At 46.2% G+C, this 18,887-nt stretch overlaps 1 protein-coding gene across 6 annotated transcripts in view; it reads left to right on the top strand.

Annotated features, from left to right (window-relative positions):
• MGRN1 (mahogunin ring finger 1) overlaps nucleotides 1–18,887 on the top strand; it is a 171,339-nt gene that overhangs the window by 92,909 nt on the left and 59,543 nt on the right. For all 6 annotated transcript variants that reach the window (XM_059716924.1, XM_014602232.3, XM_014602240.3 and 3 more), the window contains exon 6: nucleotides 14,546–14,612. In XM_059716924.1, coding sequence (XP_059572907.1) covers nucleotides 14,546–14,612 — 67 coding nt within the window. The remainder of the gene's footprint in view (nucleotides 1–14,545; nucleotides 14,613–18,887) is intronic.

Genomic DNA, 18,887 nt, shown 5'->3' with positions numbered 1-18,887 from the left:
TACATATTCATCATACATACTCACATACATACATACTGATTCATCATATATACTCAAGGGGGACCAGTCCAATACAGCAATACAGTCCCAGTGATTTCAATTCTAATGCATTGTTACAGTAATAGTTCTAGTAATACAAGGTATGACTTTAAAGAAAAATACACTTGTTAAAAATTAAATTAAATTAAAATTAAAAGGTATAAAATATAAAATACTGAATGCCAGGGTCAACACGAGACAGATGAAATATAAAAATGCAGTGTGAGGTAATAAGGGTCAAACACTGGGGACAGTAAGTGAATTAGGTTAGATGCAGTAGACTGGTTACACATAAACTTTAGATAGATATGGGAAGTTTGCTTTGGGAAATAGGTTTTACTCAAAGGGGGAATGTGTTCACCAGGATATATTTACAGTCATGTTTTCAATGTACCTTGTCTTGTCTTGTATATTACAGGCTTTGCTTCAAAGTGACTGTTTTAGTTCTTTTGTTTTCTTTAGTGACACTGAGCTTAATTGATATGTAGATGTAGTTTTTAGTTTTCTCCTACAGAAAGCCACTTTAGCTTTCTGGCTTGCTCTGAGCCTTGCCACACCCATGCAATGAGTGTGCTAGGTCTCTGCCAGTACTTAGACGGAAAAAGAAATGCCCAAAAAGGGAGAGGGAGAGCGTAGGCAAGAAGGGGCTTCTGTTATATCAATGTCCAGAAGGGGAATGTATGAAGGGGGCTTTCTGCTACGCTATATTGTACTCCTTCTCCATTCTCCCTCTCTCGGATTAATAAAAGCTAACTGTTACAGCACACCTAGCTGTGAATGCTTGAGAAGAGGGATAGGCCTTTTTGTTCCTAGTGGAGTTCGGTTGATAATTACCTGAAAACATTCTGGGTGGTTCCAGGCTATAAGAAGCACCCCAAAATACTACCAGTGGGCAAAGCACCCCAAGGTCTACAGGGTCTGCGTACCCCCCGGGGAGGGTGTCTGCTGAACATAGGTGCCCCAGGGGAGATACCTGAAGCAGGGTTTTAGTTGAGCACAGTGAGGCGGGTGGCTCAGCATAGTAGCGCCGCCTCCTGGGCCTGCAACAGTGCACGCATGGCACTGGCACATGAGAATGTGTCCATAATTGTTTATGGTGCTTTTCAATGTGTGCTGAAAGTTCTTCCTTTTTAAAAAGCTTTTGGAGCTGTGAATCAGCTATGTGAACTCTTTCCAGAATTGGGCCTTTCCTGTGGTGTTCAGAGACTCAAGTGACCTTAGCAGGTATGCATAAATTATTTTTGGAGGTTAAAGCAAATGCAGTGATTATCAATTCAGCATCAGTGACAGGGCTGGTAACTGAAGCCATCAGATATCCACAAATGGTCAATATAATCCTCTTGCAACTGTGCTCTTTCCCACCACTGGGATTGTTCCTGATTTGAAAGGGCCAAGTGAAATGAAAAGGTATCAGTGTCTGTAGCAAACTGTCCTTGCCCTCTTTGATGGTGATATATAAGGTGTCCCCTGTCAGCAAGGAGTGGAGCGAAGTTTCATTTGGTTCACTGAGCAGCTGCTTTTAGATTGCAACAACTTTTAGTCCTTTCTAGGCAGTAGTGGAGCCTCCTAAAGGTGGTCAAAATGACATGTCTCATGTCTAGTCCCTGGAGTCTTTCATTAATTCTTGCATGAATTCTTTGCTGCTTTCCTCATAGATCCTTGGGGAAATATCTCTGACCTAATCGCAAATGTCTAAACATAGACGATTTTGCAAGACTCATATGAACTGCACTTTGACCTGGCTAATTAGTATAAATTACTTTGATTAATGCAAGAGGCAAGGATTTCTGTGGGTGATATCTTTTATTGGTGGTTGGGATAAAATTTCAAATGCAACGTATTCTTCAAGTCTGAGGGAAAAGCTGATACAGAAAAAGATTAAAACCAGTTTGCAGGGCCATGGAATAGGAGAAGAGAAATTCCCACAGATAGCAGACAAGCATATCACAGAAGCTTGTATAAGTCCATCCCAACCATGCAGCTGGTCCAGTAAAAGATATCATCCACAGAAATCCTTGCCCCTCTCATATTTCCTGGGCCATCATGGCTATAACATCACTTAAACATTACTCATAGATCCATAGAGGCTAAGGACGGAAGGGACCTCAACAGATCATCAAGTCCAACCCCCTGCCTAGGCAGAAAAGAGTGCTGGGGTCAGATGACCCCAGCCAGATGCCTGTCCAGCCTTCTCTTAAAGACCCCCAAGGTAGGGGAGAGCACCACCTCCCTTGGAAGTCCATTCCAAATTTTGGCCACCCTTACCACGAAGAAGTTTTTCCTGATATCTAGCCTAAATCTGCTCTTTATCAGTTTGTAACCATTGTTCCTTGTTACCCCAAGAGGCACCCTGGTGAACAGAGCATCTCTGATCCCTTGCTGTGTCCCCCTAATGAATTTGTAGGCGGCGACAAGATCACCTCTCAGCCTTCTCTTGAGGAGGCTGAAGAGGTCCAGGTCCCTCAGTCTCTCCCATAGGGCTTGTCTTGTAAGCCCCTAAGCATACGAGTGGCCCTCCGCTGGACCTTTTCAAGTCTATCAACATCCTTCTTGAAGTACGGCACCCAAAAGTGGACGCAGTACTCCAACTGCGGTCTGACCAATGCTGCATAGAGGGGAAGTATCACCTCCTTGGATCTATTTGTCATGCATGTGCTGATGATAAAGTGCAGTTAGCTTTGCTGATGATTTTGTTACACTGATGACTCACATTCATCTTGGAGTCCACTATGACTCTGAGATCCCTTTCCGCTTCTGTGCTGCTGAGAGGGTCACTTCCCAGCCAGTAGGTCACTTCCCAGCCAGTGTGCTGGATATTTTTGTGCCCTAGGTGCAGCATTCTGTACTTGTCCTTGTTGTACTGCATCCTGTTGTGTACTGCCCACTTTTCTAACCTGTCCAAGTCTGTCTGCAATCGTTCCCTACCCTCTAGAGTATGTACTTCACCCCACAATTTAGTATTGTCCGCAATACTAAATTGTGGGCTGAATTGTGGGGTGAATACTAAATTGTGTGGTGAATAAGTGTATTCTTATTAAGCAACTATACCTTTGGTTTTGTGGTGCCACCCTAGTGCTTGCTGGCTCACTTTGGTCAGTACTTCTGTTGTAGCAATGAAATTTTGAAGCCTTCTTATGCTGCAGAGCAGATGCATTTGAGCTGTCTTCTCCTATCTTGTTGGCCAGGTATTATGCTGAAATGATAGGGTAGGATTGGAGTACTTGCAGGTCACAAAGTGACAAGGGGAAGTCTTTTCCCTCCAGGGTCTATAGGGGTCTTCCCCACTCTAACTGGAAAGATAAGAAGCATCTAATAACTTTACTTTTTCACAAACAGGTGTAAGAGGAAGGTGGAAAAGCCTGGATCTCCATTTGCATTGTGTCCATTGCCATAAAATCTGTGTCCTGAAAGCTTTGTCCCTCTTAGCAAAGGACCACTGTCCTTTAGTAATGACTTCTTTCTCCAATGGCAGCAAGGTCTGTGGACCACTGAGACAAGAGTAGTCAAGTGCTAGAGCATGATGTTTGCTGTGTTTAAGTTAATGGTCATCAGTTTTGTCCTCACCCCATGTTTGGGGAGTATCTGTCTGCAAAAATAAACTTGATTCCAGGCTGCCAGTTTCCAAATGGAGGCTGTCCGTCCGTCTGTGTAAGCCTTGATTTCAATATTATTTTATTAATTGCCAGTATATTTTGGTATCTGGCCTGCCCAAAGTGCCTTCTTTCACTGGAGAGCTTCCTGTCTTCTGGCTATGAGCCACTTTCATTCTTGGCTTCCTTCCTCTTACACATGAAGTTTACTCTGCTAGTCCTCACCTTCTGTGAAATAAGTGCTTACATCTCTACCATCATTTCCTTCTCTGCTCTTTTCTTAGTCTTTAATTCCTTTCTGTTCTGTTTCCTCCTCCAGTTCTTGCTTCTGGAGCTATTTTCACACTGGCCTCTGGGATACGAACAGCTTCTGCTTCTTGTGTTGCTCAGTCTTCTTTCTCTTCCTTAACCTCCTTTTTAGGAAGCTTATTGTGTTATTTCCCTGTTCCTACACTTCCCCCATTTATTGGATCTCTTTATTTGGTTGGCTTGAGTTCGGAGCAGGCACCTTGCTTTGTCTGTGTTCTCTGATTGTGCTGATTCCTAGGGCTGTGTGAAGCTTTGGTCGCTGATTCAATTTGGCGGAGATTTGGTCTGATTTGGCAGCTGAATCTCTGAATCCAAATCAAATCAGGAGACCCTTTAATCTCTCCTAATTGAATTGGAACCTTCCGAATTGATTCGGAGAGATTTGGTGATTCAGACATAGACAGCTTTAAATGTGTTTTCTACATACCTCAAGGTACCAGGCGGCTCGTGCATGCTGAGATGCTGGGGTGGATGGAGATGCTGGGGTGGTGGGTGAGGGGGTCCCTGTCACGCTCACTGGTAGACCAGAAGCACTTCCAGTCCACTTTAGAGTCTACTGCAGAGCATGCAAGGGACCCTCCCCTGCCCCCTGGCTCAGCCCCCCCCCCCATGGCAGATTGCAGGGCTGGGGGGAGTGCAGGCAGTCCCCCACACACTCAGAAGCGGACCGGAAGTATTTTCGCACTCCTTTGGGACGCTCCATCCACCCCGTTGCAGCATTTACGAGCTGTGTCTGGTACCTTGAGGTATGTAGAAAAAACATTTAAGGCTGTGTCTGTGGCCGAATTGCCTATTCTCTGAATTGGCATCAAATCTTCAGATTTGGCTGAATCAAATCAGGACAGTGATCTGGATCAATGAATTGAATCACTGTCCCCCTATTCGGGCCGAATCCGAATCAAATACAGCCCGTTTTGCACACCCCTACTAATTCCTTTTATCTTGCTGCAGTGCTGTGAGTTCCCTCATTAAGGGCCTTTCTAAAAGTGCTCTTCTATGATGGACTGTCTGCCAGGCAGTTGATGAAATCCCAGTGCTGCATCTTTGTAGCCCTTTATTGAACATGCCAGGTTATCTTGGCAAAGTTACTCTTGAATCAACACCTGTTAATGTTGAACAAAGGATCCCATTTATTTATTCATTGTTTTCTAAAGACTTTGAAATGCCCTGCTGGAGTCGCATTCTTAGAGTGAGAACTGTGGATGCCAGGTCTGGCAGACTGCATTCAGGCAGAACCTGAATTTTTTATAAGGTTTATGGGTTTTGTGGCCGTTTGGACCACCACACCTGGAATTCTGTGAACACAGATTTGAAGCTTTTAATAAATGGAGACTGAGAAGGAATATAGCAACTGTGATGAAGCCCCTTTGATCTATATTTGAGTATTAAATTTGGTTTAATTTACTCTCTTCCTCTGCTAGAGATTTTGCACTGAAGATTTAGAACTGTGGCAGCCACCATGTTGGCTTACATCAGGGCGTGAGCTGAGGACCTCCAGAGTTGGCAGCATGCATCACTACAACCTAAGGAGCTGGGTTGTATAGTTGAGCTGTAACAGCCTCTCATCCTGTGCAGCAAGCACTCATGAGACCATTTAACACATGTCAATTGGGGGGGTTACACCTGCAGCTTAGAAGTTGCCCTGGAGGAGTTGAACAACTGTGTTGCAGTAGTTTGTCAGTATTTAGCTCACCTGAAAACTTAGACATAATTATGTTTAAAATGAAATGGAATTGGAGGTTCTGTAATTCCATAATGTTCTGAGGAATGGATTAAATATCTTGTATGAAATCCCAGATCAGAATGTTGACATCCCCATCCACAAGTGTTTTAGGTATTTTGTGTAGATATTGTAGATCTAAGCCAGGCTGCTCATAAATGACTGTGGGAAGGATCAGCTCAACTAACAGTGAGGTTTTTTTGTAAAGGTTGAAACACACATGATCCCTTCTTAAATGTCTGAGAAGAGAGAGCAGTTTCTGCCCCACACATTTTGTAATTGGCAGAATGTAGGTAGTACAGCAGTTTCACAGTTTTAGTGCTTCATTTGTTTCCTGTTAATCTGAGAAATTATTTAAAAATGAGGCCAAACTTCTGTGCATCTGGCAGACCACCTTCTTATTGATCTCATAGTTACTAATATTAGTATTATTGAATTGTTTTCTTGAGTATGGAGTGTAGAGTGTGTCCTGTAGGTGTTTTCCCTTCTGTAATGCATGGATGTCTATGCTTTCCTTGAACAAATTTACTGCAATGCCTAACAATTTAAACAATCCCCAATTGCAGCCAGTTGAGTGCTGCTGTGTAATCTAAGACTGATATGCCCGACCATAATGGAACATTGTTTACTCTCACTTTTACTGTATTTCACAGAGTTCATTGTTCTAGGGTAGTGTAAAGGTCCATCTTAAATCAATGTGTATCTGGTTGGAGTCAGTAGAATGCAGTTAAAGAATGTGACATTGCCTTCCTTTGTCAATCTTCTCTGAGGACCAGCATGTGACAGGCTGGAAAGTTTTTTGTGACACTGCATGCCATATCAGCCAGTTCTGGAAAAGAAGAAATAAGAATCCCTCTGATAGAGCTTATAACATGCAGTGTTCTTCTGTCTGAAATTATGTTTAAAGAGATACGGTCTCATGGTACTGTACAGATACTTTAATTCCCATTAAATTAGAGGTCTTCGAATTGCAAGGTTTGCAGCTGAGGTAGGTTAGGAGAGTAGTTCAAATCTACTTTTAACCTCTAGTAAAAAATAGCTGCTTGTTTAACTTAATGCTGTGGGTTATTCAAAGTTCACGAACCTGTCAAAATCTTTCCCCAGCCTGTATTATTTTCAGCCCTTCTAATCTGAATCAGCAGACCCCTCTCCTCCTAGCTTTCATGTTAGCTCACTACCTTGGAACATCTCCATTCCTAAAGTTCAAAGTGTGTGTGTGTGTGTGCGTGCGCACACATGTGCAGTATATATATATATATATATATATATTTGTGTGTGTGTGTGTGTACACTCATGCATAAAACTGATTTTGGTTAGTCAGGGAGACCCAAAGCTCGCCTCCTCTTCTTACACGATAAACAGCTGTAATAATGAGGCAGCTAATAGCAATCAGCTGCTGGAGGTGACTTTTGAAAGAGCATAGTGCCTGTAACGGCCCTTTCACCCTTCTGTTTGGAGGCAAAGTTAATCAGTTGCTTAGTAAATTCAAATTGCCTATATGTGGGCAATGACATCTAAAGGTAACTTTACAAGGAATTTTCTTTTCTTGTTTGTTTTCCTTAGAAATATCCTTTTTCTATTGAGTGACTGAGAATTTTGCTTCAGGAACTTTTTTAGCTATTAATTGTGTATCCTCCCTCCCTCCCCCCCCACACACACACACACGCAGCTGCAGGTGTTTGTAGTTGGACCTCCCCCTCCGTCTTCTCAGAACACTAATGATGGATGCACTGGGGAATATGTGAGATCATGGGCAGATCTCTCCTCATGGCCCTGCCAGGTGGAAGTTCTGCTGTACAAAACTCTTTCCCTGACATCAGTGAGCCTTGCTGATGTAGCTAAGCCAGATCCACTGTGCATCTGTGGAAAGAATTCCTGTCTCTTTGGAAGCGTGTGAAATTTTTGATCCATCAGTTGATAAAATGTCAGTTGTAAAAATTCAGTGAGAAGGCAGGTCAAGTCTTGGAGGGTTCATTTCTGGTTGATCTAGGCAGGATACTTTTTAAGATTGCACTAAGTCTGTAGTCCTTCAGGCTGCCCTTCTGAACATCGCATTGTTTAAGTGTTCTTGCTCATTAGGAGTCCAAAAGAAAGAACTTGACTGGATTCTCAAATCTGCATTCAAATTAAATTAGGGTCTAGAAACAGGCTACTCTGTTCTTGCCACCTTGTGGCACACACCCTTGAGGCAGTGGCACAGTTAGAATTGTTTAAGAAGACTGCAGAAATTGAATTCTGAGCTGTTTCCTCTCCTGGCAGATGCCAAAACATAAAGGATCTATTTAGTGTAATGTATAAGCATATGGCTGGTTTTAAAGCGCTGTAAAAAGAGTAGGTGTAGGAAAAATTTGGGCCCATTTTACTCACCCTCCAGTGAGATTTTTAAATTGTTATTCTCAGGTGTTATTTTGAAATTCATGTTCCTGACCTGCTGCCTCTACAGCATGCTAAGAGATGAAAATTGGTGCTTGGTGTTTCAGGGTGACTTTGAATTACTGGAGAAGTTTTATGCCAGCTTGCTGTTCTACCAATCTTCTATATGCTCCTCCAACTTCAAGGACTTCATGTAATGTGTTGGTGTGTCTTGTGGCATAGACAGTTTCTAATTGACATGTAGAAGAACATGCTTTAAAATGCAATACAGGCAGTCCTCAACTTACAACGTTTTGAGTTACAGTGTTTTGCACTTAAAATATTTATAAATTGACACCCTGTTTCAACTTCATGATGTCAGTTTCGACTTACGACGCTTGATCCGATGCAACGCCATGCCCACAAACAAGTTCGCTGTGTTGCTCATCTCCCTGGAGAACATCTGTCCAAACTTGCTTGGACACTTTTCTTTAAGAAAGCAGACAAGACTCCAGAAAAACTTGCAGCCAAGAACCCTTCACAAAGTCCAATCAAGAGCCTTTCAAAAAGTCCAGCAAAGTCACCTCAAAGAAGTCCTTCCAAATCAATATGATTGCTATTTACAATATAAATCAGGCTTGTCCAACATACGGCCCGCGGGCCGCCATGCGGCCCACCAAGCCATTTTATCTGGCCAGTGGCGGCAGCAGTGCCACTGCTGCTGCTGCTGTGGAGCGCAGAGCCATGGCGGTGGCGGGGCTGCTGTGGAGCCACAGCGGCAGAGCAGGGCCGCTGCAGAGCATGGAGCTGCAGTGGCGGAGTGCAGAGCCACGGTGGTGGTGGCAGCACTGGCGGAGCCATGGTGGTGGTGGCAGCACAGAGCAGCGGTGGCGGGGCACCGGTGAGGCGAGGCGGGCAGGGCCGGCCCGCGGGCCCCAGCCGGCAGCGAGGGGAGGGGAGCTGCTTACCCCCGCGGGGCCCAGCTCATCAGTGAGCTGGGTCCTGCCACAGCTGCCCTGAAGGCTGCGTGGAGCGGGGCTGCCCCAGCCATGCCTGATTGGACGAGCTGGGGACGGGCTCCACCCCTTGCCCCCGGCATGTGGCCGGGGGAGCTGCAGCATGGCCCGCACCCTGCCCACATGCGTGATAGACAGCGGCACGAGGTAAGTTCCTGTGCGGAGCTGGGGGCGCCTTGGGGCTGGCTGGGGCAGACAGAGGCACGGGGTAAGTTCCTGTGTGGAGCTGGGGGTGCCTCGGGGCTGGCCGGGGTGGACGGAGGCACGGGGTAGGTTCCCGTGAGGGCCTGGGGGCGCCTCGGGGCTGGGCTGGGGCGGACAGAGGCACGGGGTAAGTTCCCGTGCGGAGCTGGGGGCGCCTCGGGGCCGGAGTGGATGGAGGCACAAGGTAAGTTCCTGTGCGGACCTGGGGGCGCTTCGGGGCTGGGTTGGGCCTCTGTGCGTGCGTGCGTGTGTGCGTGCGTGTGTGTGCGTGCATGCATGCATGTGCATGTGTGTGTGCTTCCCAGCACATCCCAATAGCTGCTTTGGCTCTGTCTACTGCAACACACGTGTGCTTGAAAGCAGACACACATGCATGCACACACATACAGTCCCAACCCCCCAGATTCCCACCACTCTGGTACTTTTGCTTAAATTTTCTCCAGTGGCTGGGACACTGAGACAGCCTATAAAATCTGGGACTGTCTCAGCCAATCCAGGATATATGGTCACCCTACGTATAAATAGTCTAGATTATTTTTGTTGATTTTTTTTTTGTTTTTTTTTTTTAATGATACACTAATTCCTATTGAATTTCAGAAAAGTACCTTGGGTGGGCCCAGGGACAACATACTCAGGCATTTTCAGTTCTTTCTCCTTTCTTTTTCATTTTCTTCTGTCTTTTTCATTAGGTACATTCCTACCTTTTAATGCCACCATCTCTTTTGGTTCAGGTACTCAGAGTTGCCAATTCTCATGATAGTGGTGGAAAAATTTTGGCTGGAGCTAAAACCAGTGAGAAGCTACAGCCCTCTAACAGATTTTAGCAAGGGAAATCACTTTTGTTGGTTGCTTGCCCATTTCTCCAGCTCCTGCACAGAGGAGCTGATTGGGACTGTTCAAGAAAGAGGCAGAGCTCTTTCGCATCTACTCAACTGTGCAATCTACTCTCAAAAGAGAACAGCAAGGATATAGAGCAGAAAAAGGCCAGCAACATAAGAGCCAGGTACAGACATTACACTCTTAACAGTGTAAGTGATTGGAAACCAGTGTATGCCCATAACAGAACAGAAGTTCAGCATAATAAAACTGTTTATACTCATAACAGAACAGAAGTCTGGCTGAGGTAAAAATGGCAGAACCAGGTCTAAGATTTGCCCCCCAAGCAAGGGGCAGATGTGCGTTCTTTGGGCTACCAATGTTAATTTTGCTACTTACAGAAAACCACCTAACTTAAATTAATTCTGCCTTGGGCTTTTTTAATATCTGTACCTAGCCAAGGTGTTCACTCTCCTTCCCTGCTTTGCGTGTAGCCCCTTTGTACTGAGAAGAGAGCTTTTCAAAATACGTTCACCTTGGTTAGGAAAGTCAGTGAGACCATGAGCATGCTGGGAGGGAGAGGAAAATGTTGGAGGCTGGCAGCCTAAGGGCCCTGCGGAGAGTGTTTGGAGGGAACTCTCTCTGTGAACTGGAACAGGGTTTGATAGATTGAAACTGGTTGTCCTATTGAAACATTGACTGATCAGCAGGGATCTGGGTTTTCCGTTTCCCATGGAAAAATGGAGAAAATCATGGACATTTCCCTTTGCCAGAGGAAACCATGGATTTCTCATTTTCCTGGAGAAATCCATGGATTTTGCTGTTTTGCAAAGAGTTCTCTCCAGGCTGGCAGAGTTCTAGCTTGGTTGAAATCAAAATTCAGGATGTAGGTTAAGGAGTGGGTTAAGTCCTGCCCTGACTCCCCATTGGCATTTGAGGTTGCACTTGGCATATGATGGCAGCACCTGCACATGTCAGGCTGTACCTTACATATTATGACTATACCTGATGGGTGGGGGTCCATATTGATTCCACAGTATTATTACATAGTAATAAAATGGTGATTTTGAACTGGTGAGTTGTTTTTAACTTCACCTGTCTCTGCCAAACTAGTTTTTCTATGACTAAAATTAATTGTGGCTCTACTAGCTACAGGGCCTACGCTACGCTCAAAAAATGGCAAATCAGAGGAAACGAAAAATTGATGCTGAATGTCGAGTTTTCAAAGATAGTTGGACCACTGATTTTTTTGTTATTGAACAAAAAGGGAACATCCTGTGTCTGAGTTGCCAAGAGAAAGTAGCTGTCTGCAAGGAGTACAATGTGAAGTGACATTATTGTACAAAACATGCAAATAAATTTGACAGCCTGGTGGGTCAGATTAGAAATGATCAGGTGAACTCTCTAAAACAGAGCATGACAGGGCAACAGTCTTTTTTCAAAGCTGTGAGGCAGAATTCTGAGACAGCAACCAAGATAAGTTTCTTGATATCCAAGGCAGTAGCTAAGAGAGGGAAACCATTGTCTGATGGAGAGTTTGTGAAAGATTGCTTGGGCATATTTACATCTGAGGTATTCCCTGATAAACAGTCAATGGTGGAGAATATCAGCCTTTCACATCAGACAGTTGCTAGAAGAGTAGACGACATGGCATCAAACATTGAAGATTCACTGATGAAAAGACTTGGTGCCTGTCAGTTTTACAGCTTGGGGGCTGACGAAAGCACAGGTGTGAGTGATACAGCTCAACTGGCACTCTTTGTATGAAGAGTAACCAAACAATTCCATGTTGTTGAGGAACTGCTCGACTTATGTCCAATGAAAAGCAAAATGACAGGTCAGGGCATTTTCAATGAAGTGAAACGTGTCTTGTTGAAATTCAACCTTCCAGAGGACAAACTCTGTGGTCTAACAACTGATGATAGGCAAGCACAATGGATTTGTCAGTTTACTGGTCAAGTCAGTGCCTCAGGATGTCATCACACATCACTGCATCATTCACCAGGAACAACTGTGTGCAAAGCCCCTGGAGATGAAACATGTGATGGAAAAGGTTGTTTCTACAGTCAGTTTCATAATGTCAAAGGGGCTTAATCATAGACAGTTCCAAGCATTTTGTGCTGAGATAGGATCAGACCATGATGATGTTATATACTTCTGCCAGGTTCATTGGCTCAGCAGGGCAGCCACACTCGCCAGATTCTGGTCACTGCTTGACAAAATTAAAACCTTCATGACGAACAAAGGAAAAGATGTCAGCTTCATGGACAATGGTGCATGGCTGAATGACTTGGCATTCCTAGTTGACATCACCAAGTATCTTGGAGATTTGAATCTAAAACTACAAGAGAAGGATCAATTTGTCAACAGACTGTATGAACACATCCAATCCTTCATTCATAAGCTGGAATTGTTACAGATACAGTTGAATAACAAGAATGTCACCCATTTCACAATACCATTAACAAGATGTGCTGAGACTGTGAACCATGACAAGTATTCTGCACTGATCGGCGGTCTGCTGGATAAATTCAAACAAAGATTTGTGGATTTCAGGGAACACAGCAATGAGTTGGAGCTGTTTGCAGATCCATTTGGAACGGATGCTACCAATGCTTCTGACGCGTTCCAAATGGAACTAATTGGCATCCAAAATAAAGTGCTTTGAAGAGAGCTTTTGTAGAACATGACCTACTGACATTTTATAGTCAATATGTTACATGGCACTCTTTCCCAAATCTATTGAATCATGCACTTCGGTTCATTGCACTATTTGGCAGCATGTATTGCTGTGAACAGTTTTTCTCAAGAATGAAGAACATAAAAACAAAATCAAGATCACTTTTGACAGATGGACATTTATCTGGAATACTCCGCATCGCCTCATCAAGTGTGCCAGCAGATATTGATAACTTGTACAAGCAGAAACAATGCCAGGTATCACACTAAAGAAATCAGTGTTCATTGTAGTTTTCAGAAAGTTAATAAGAGTAGACTTGTACACATTGTTTTTACACTGTGCAGCAGATGTGTTACTAACAAGTTATTAATTCAATAAAAGTAAATCTTCTTGAAGATTATTCTCAAAAATGCCCATATTTTGTTGCTTTGATTAGTTTCCACTCTGGCTGATATCTTTTCCACATTTGCTCTGTCGACTTGCATTATGCTTCTTTCATTCATTGAGAATTGAGTAGAAGCAAAAGTGTTTATTTTAGTCAAGTGTTTAGTATTATTTCATTCTTGCTTTTATTTTGTTTTTATTTTGGATTTTAAACCACATTTCCAGACCCATTTCATTGTCACTTCCTGCAACTTCATTGGTGTCAAAGGTCATGCAATATCACTTCCTGATGTGATGTCACTTCCTGTGAGGTCTTTGAATATGGTTCGCTGGCCCACTGGGTGATAAAAAGTTCGTAATCCAGCCCCACATTCAAAAAGGTTGGACACCCCAATACAAATACATTAATGTAGCTATATTACCCCAGAATTTTGTACTTGATCAATTATAGATGAGTATTTTTGGTGAAAATATGGTATCAGGCCTTGGTTCGGGAACCAATCCCCCATTTATAACATTGTTTCTTATGAGAAAATTGGTTCCGAGTTACAACATTTTGACTTAAGACTTAATTGGTTCCTGGTTTTCAGGAACCAATTGTGTCGTAAGTCCGAGGACTGCCTGTAGACTGTTACTAGAACTGCAGCTACGTAAATAATGGGAAACAATCTTTAGCACTGCATTTAGGGATGTTATAATATTCCAGGACAAAACTAATGGCAGTAGCGATTTTCTAGAAATTTTGTTCTGTTGCAAATCATGCAGTAGTAGCTTTGTATATGTGAGTGGATGGAAAGTAACAATACATTGATGTGATCCTTTTAGTATGCTGTGTTTCTGGTTTAATCATGATATTAATCCTTGTTTTCAATGAACATTAAGCTTTCCCCATTTTCTATGAAGTTATAAAGAGCAGGCCCTCTTTTCAGGGGAGACTAAACAAACTGAATGCAGCCTACATATTAAAGATATAGAAGAAGTATGCTGTGTTTCTGGCTTAATCATTATATCTTTAATATGTAGGCTGCATTCAGTTTTTTAGTCTCCCCTGAAAAGAGGGCCTGCATTTTAAGCTTTCCCCATTTTCTATGAAGTTATAATGTTCATTGAAAACAAGGATTATTCCCTCAGGAGAATAAATAATTTCATCTGCACAAGTACAGCTAATGCCTGTAGCAAGGGAATTTCTCACCTTTACTGCCCCACTAAAAAGTCTCCTCTCTGCTGTGGAAGCCTGTCTCCTAAAACAGTGTGGTTCAGTTGCACTGACCCACCAAATAGCAAGTTTTGGCAACAGCTTTCAGGAGTCAAAGTTCCCTGTTACTGCTCCCTGAAGCCAGCTTCCAAACATGAACTTTAATTTAAATCTTTCATAGACTATTATAATGTGGACCTTTCCTCTAATTGTCTAACGCCTCTTCTCTTTTCCCCTCAGCTGAATTTTGACTTGGATCGTGGCGTGTTCCCTGTGGTTATTCAAGCTGTCGTGGATGAAGGGGATGGTAAGCAAGATGTTTTTTCAGTGTTCTTTTCTTGCAGGCTCCTGATAGAGAGGGGCTTATTCTTTGTATGAGGGTATGCCTCATTTACCTGCACCAAATGATCTTTCTTATATTATAGCACAAACAAAGGCTATGAATTTAGAACATATCAGTGACAAGCCTTAAACACCCGTGTTAAGGGGCAAAATCGCATTTAAGTGTGCTTTTTAACTTAGGGGGTGTGTGTGTTAGGGGGCAGAGTGGGTGGGGGTCAGGAGACCTGGGTTCAGAGTCTGACTTCTACAGGCTCCAAGTGACTGTAGGCAAGTCACTTCAACTCTCTCTGGGCTTCTGTTTCCCAGCTGTGTTATGGAGAAAGTAATGCTTCCTTTTTGCTACTCTTTGTCTTGCTAGTTTAGGTTGTCTGTACAATGCCTGGTACAGAAACCTTGATCTCAGTTGAGACTTCTAGCTGCTATTGTAATACAGACATTAAAAAATGTCATTCCTGTATCTAACACAGGGGCAGGCAAAATACAGGCCATGGGCCGGATCTGGCCCACCACCTGATTGCATCTGCTTTGTGGGTGGGAGCCCACCACCTGATTACATCTGGCCCAGCCCACGGAGCCCCACCCACTCCTGCCAGGGCAGCAGGCTTCACTCCTGCCCTCGTGTGGAAGGATCCTAGCCGTGGCTGGCGCACAGTTTTTGAGCAGAGCTGCTGCTGCCTCTGCCGCAATGGCCCAAGGAACTGCTTGGCTCCCCCAACCTCTAATAGATCCTCCTCCTGTCTCTGCTGCAGTATTCCCAGCAGCAGGTAGAGAAGCGGGTGCAGACAGGGGGGAAAACTGCAGCTGAGTGGGAGCACAGAGCTTGGGCTGGTGGGAGCATGGAGCCTAAGTTGGCCCAGTTCTGTTGCATGGGACTCCCCCTGGCTCACGTGCAGCTTCCAGGACTTGTGTGGGGCTTCTCCCTAGTGGCACACAATAGAGCTGGTGGCCTTCCCGCTCTGTGCTGCCATGTGCAGCTCCCAGGACTCTGCTGGAAGCAGGGTGGATAAAAGTCAATGATTTTTTTTTAAATAAATGAAAAAAAAATGATTTTTTTCATTTAAAATCAAATTTTTCATTTAATTATTTTTTTTTATTTTTTTTACTGCTTTTTGTTAAGATGCTTTTAAAAAATAATAATAATAATAATAAAAGCCTGTCTGTCTGTAATGTTCCAGGCCAATTGCACATGCACTGCCAAGAGGGCAGGTGGGGATTGGCTGGCCTGGGTGGCCATGGGCACAACTTTGCATTGGGGCTCAGAGGAAAAGGCGGAGGTGGTCCATCGCTGAGACTCAGACAGTTGATCTGAGGGGTGCTGGGGGTGCTGAGCACTCGTGCACATGCGCACACGTGCCCCTACCTCAGGTCAGCAGGTCAGCCTGTGAGGGAGGGAGGGTAGGGATGGGAGCCAGATCGTGGCCCCCATGGTGAGGGAGGGAGTGGGACACAAACAGGAGCAGGGGCTGAGGTGAGTGGGGCCCTGGTGAAGCTGGGTGATAGGAGGATCAGAGCCTTGGTGGCTCATCCAGGGGTACAAGGGTCTCCTGTCACTGTGCGCACCCTGGTGGAGGCCTGGGAGGCACATGCTGTCCCAGTCTGTGCACGGGGTGGAGGCAGCTGCTGCACTCTGTGCTTTGAGCCCTGAGCCCCACCATAGCTGCCCCGGAAGTGGTACAATGCCATGTGCATCCCAATGCCAGGTAGGCAGGGGGCAAGGCTCAGCCCAGCAGCGGGACACATGTGGTGTCGGGCTACTCCTAGGCTAGCTGCAGCAGGGCTTGAGGCGCAAATTCAGCATACAGCAGCAACTGCCTCTGCCACATGCACAGATCAGGGGGACACGTGCCAAACGTGGGGCAGTGTGGGCAGCTGTAGCAGCAGTGAGGGAGGGAGTGGGGCTGGGACAGGGGAAGACACTGCACAACTGGGGCAGGGTGTGGGACAGAGTCGCAAGTGGATCTGTCTGGGGGGTGTGGAGAGGTGGGGGGCATGCACCCGGGAGGGCATGGAGGGCGTGTGCCCCCAGATCTGCACGCGAGTGTGCTGCTACAGGCTGGGGCTGGGGAGCAGAACTGGGCTCTTCCGGGGTGGGGCTGGTCTGGGCTGTGCTCGGGGGGTGCTGGTGCTGGGAAGGGAGCTACAGGGGAGCAGGGGTGGGGTGCTGCAGTCATCCAGAAATTTGCCATAGCCCCCCAAGTCCCGCTCCCAGCATTGCCACTGCCCGCTACGAGTACAGCCCAGCCCCTCTGTTGGGAAGAGCCTGGCACTGCCCCCCCAGTCCCAGCCCACAGTGGCAGCCCACTGTCCCCCCGTGTGCGATCCTGGGCACACAGGCCCCCATGCCCTTACGTGGTGTGCCCTCCCCCTCCCTGCCTTAGGCACCCCCCAGACAAGCCGCTCACACCTCCGTCCTGCACCTGCCCCTGTCCCAGCACCATTCCCTCCCTCCCCCCCTCACTGCTGTGGAGGGCAGGGGGGCAGATAGAGGCCCTAGTGGTGAGGGAGGGAGTGGGGCACAGGCAGGAGCAGGGGCTGGGGTGAGTGGGGCCCTGGCTGGGCTGGGTGGTGGGACAAGCAGAGGCCCGAGGGGCATGTGCCCCCTGATCTGTATGTGGGGTGGAGGCGGTTGCCACTGCGCACTGGGCTTTGCTCCTTGCTGCAGCAGCCCCATGCCTCCTGTCTGCCCGGTAGCACATGTGGCATCGTGCAGCTCTCAGGGCAGCAGGGTTCAAAGCCCAGCATGCAGTGGCAACTGCCTCCGCTCCTTGTACAGAACAGGGGGGGACATGTGCCTCCCAGGCCTCCGCCTGTCCCATCACCTGGCCTGGATGGGGCCCCACTCACCCCAGCCCCTGCTTTTGCCTGTGCCTCACTCCCTTCCTCACCGCTGGGGCCTTGATCTGCTGCCCCCACCCCCCAAATGGCAATTTCCCCTCCACCCACCCCTTTTCCCCACAGACTTACCTTTCTGAATTAAAGTCCAACCCAGGATCTACTGCTCTCATCCTCTCCCCCCCACCCCCCCCCAATAATTTGTTCTACCTCTGCCTCAATCTGCACCCCACTTACCTCCCCACTGACTGACCTGCTGGGTGGGGGCAGGGGGTGGTGTGTGGTAGATCCTGGGTTGAATGTTAATTCAAAAAGTGGTCTCATACTTAAGAAGGTTGGAGACCACTGGTTTAGAAGATCCCATGAAGCATCTCTGTGATGCTTAGTTTCAGTTCTCAAACTGTGAATTTGTGTCTCCAGGGATAAGATCCTTGCTAACAGTGGTATATAAAGATGAGAAATAACAGACCTGATTACCTACCCATCAACCCTGTTGTCTCTCTGCAAGTTTGTGTACACAGAGTCGAGCCCTTACCTCTCTAAAAGTGCAAAGTTTCAAGAAGTTAAATGAATAGAGGCTTGTTGTGGATGGAGTAGCTCTGGGCAAGGGGGAGGAGTCTGGAGATAAATGCAAGGAGAAAGGGGCAGTAGAAACAAAAGAGAAATATTTGAGCAGAATATTCCAGAAGTCTTGGGGATAGGTTCCTGAGTATAGCCTCTCCACTGATTTGAGATCTAGTGAGGGAATGGTATGGTTGAAAGGGAAAACCTGTCCACAAGAATGCACTTTTTGTAGAAAACAATAATTAAATTAAGGCTTCCTGACCAGTGATTTAAATCATGATGTATATCTATTTGATTTAAATCAAATCCACCCTGGCCAGAAGTGGCAGGGAGCCCGACTTGGCCGCCACATTCCCTCTTTCACAGTGGAGTCCTGGGAGCTGCTCGTGGTGGCAGGGAGTGGGGCCAGGCCACTGACTCTATCACATAGGGCTCCTCTCCACCCCTGCTTTCCTCCTCTCTGCCCTCCTTCCCTCCTCCGCAGCACGCAGCTCTGGCTGCACATGAGCTATGGGGAGCCCTGCATTATGGAACCGGGTTGGCCTGGCTCTGCTTCCTGCCGCCATGTTCAACTCCCAGAACTGTCTAGGGGCTCTGCCTGCCTGGGCCATAAGCACCCCGAGGGCCTGTTGCCAGCAGCGATGAGGGCTGTGTACCATAGGGTGAAGCATGCGGGGGGGCCCCCACATGTACACCCCACCATACCCACACACACACCCATACACCTGACACCCACACACAATCACACCCTCCCCTGCCCCCCACCCCCAACTACCCCCCAAATCCCCTCACACACGCAATATACAAGAGTTGGACTTTTATTTTAAGCTATTGTGCAATCACG

The sequence above is a fragment of the Alligator mississippiensis genome, chromosome 13 (genome assembly GCF_030867095.1).
Source record: "Alligator mississippiensis isolate rAllMis1 chromosome 13, rAllMis1, whole genome shotgun sequence".
Classification (NCBI taxonomy): domain Eukaryota; kingdom Metazoa; phylum Chordata; order Crocodylia; family Alligatoridae; genus Alligator; species Alligator mississippiensis.
The sequence above is the reverse complement of the archived record's forward strand: the minus strand, read 5'-3'. Positions and strand labels throughout refer to the sequence as shown.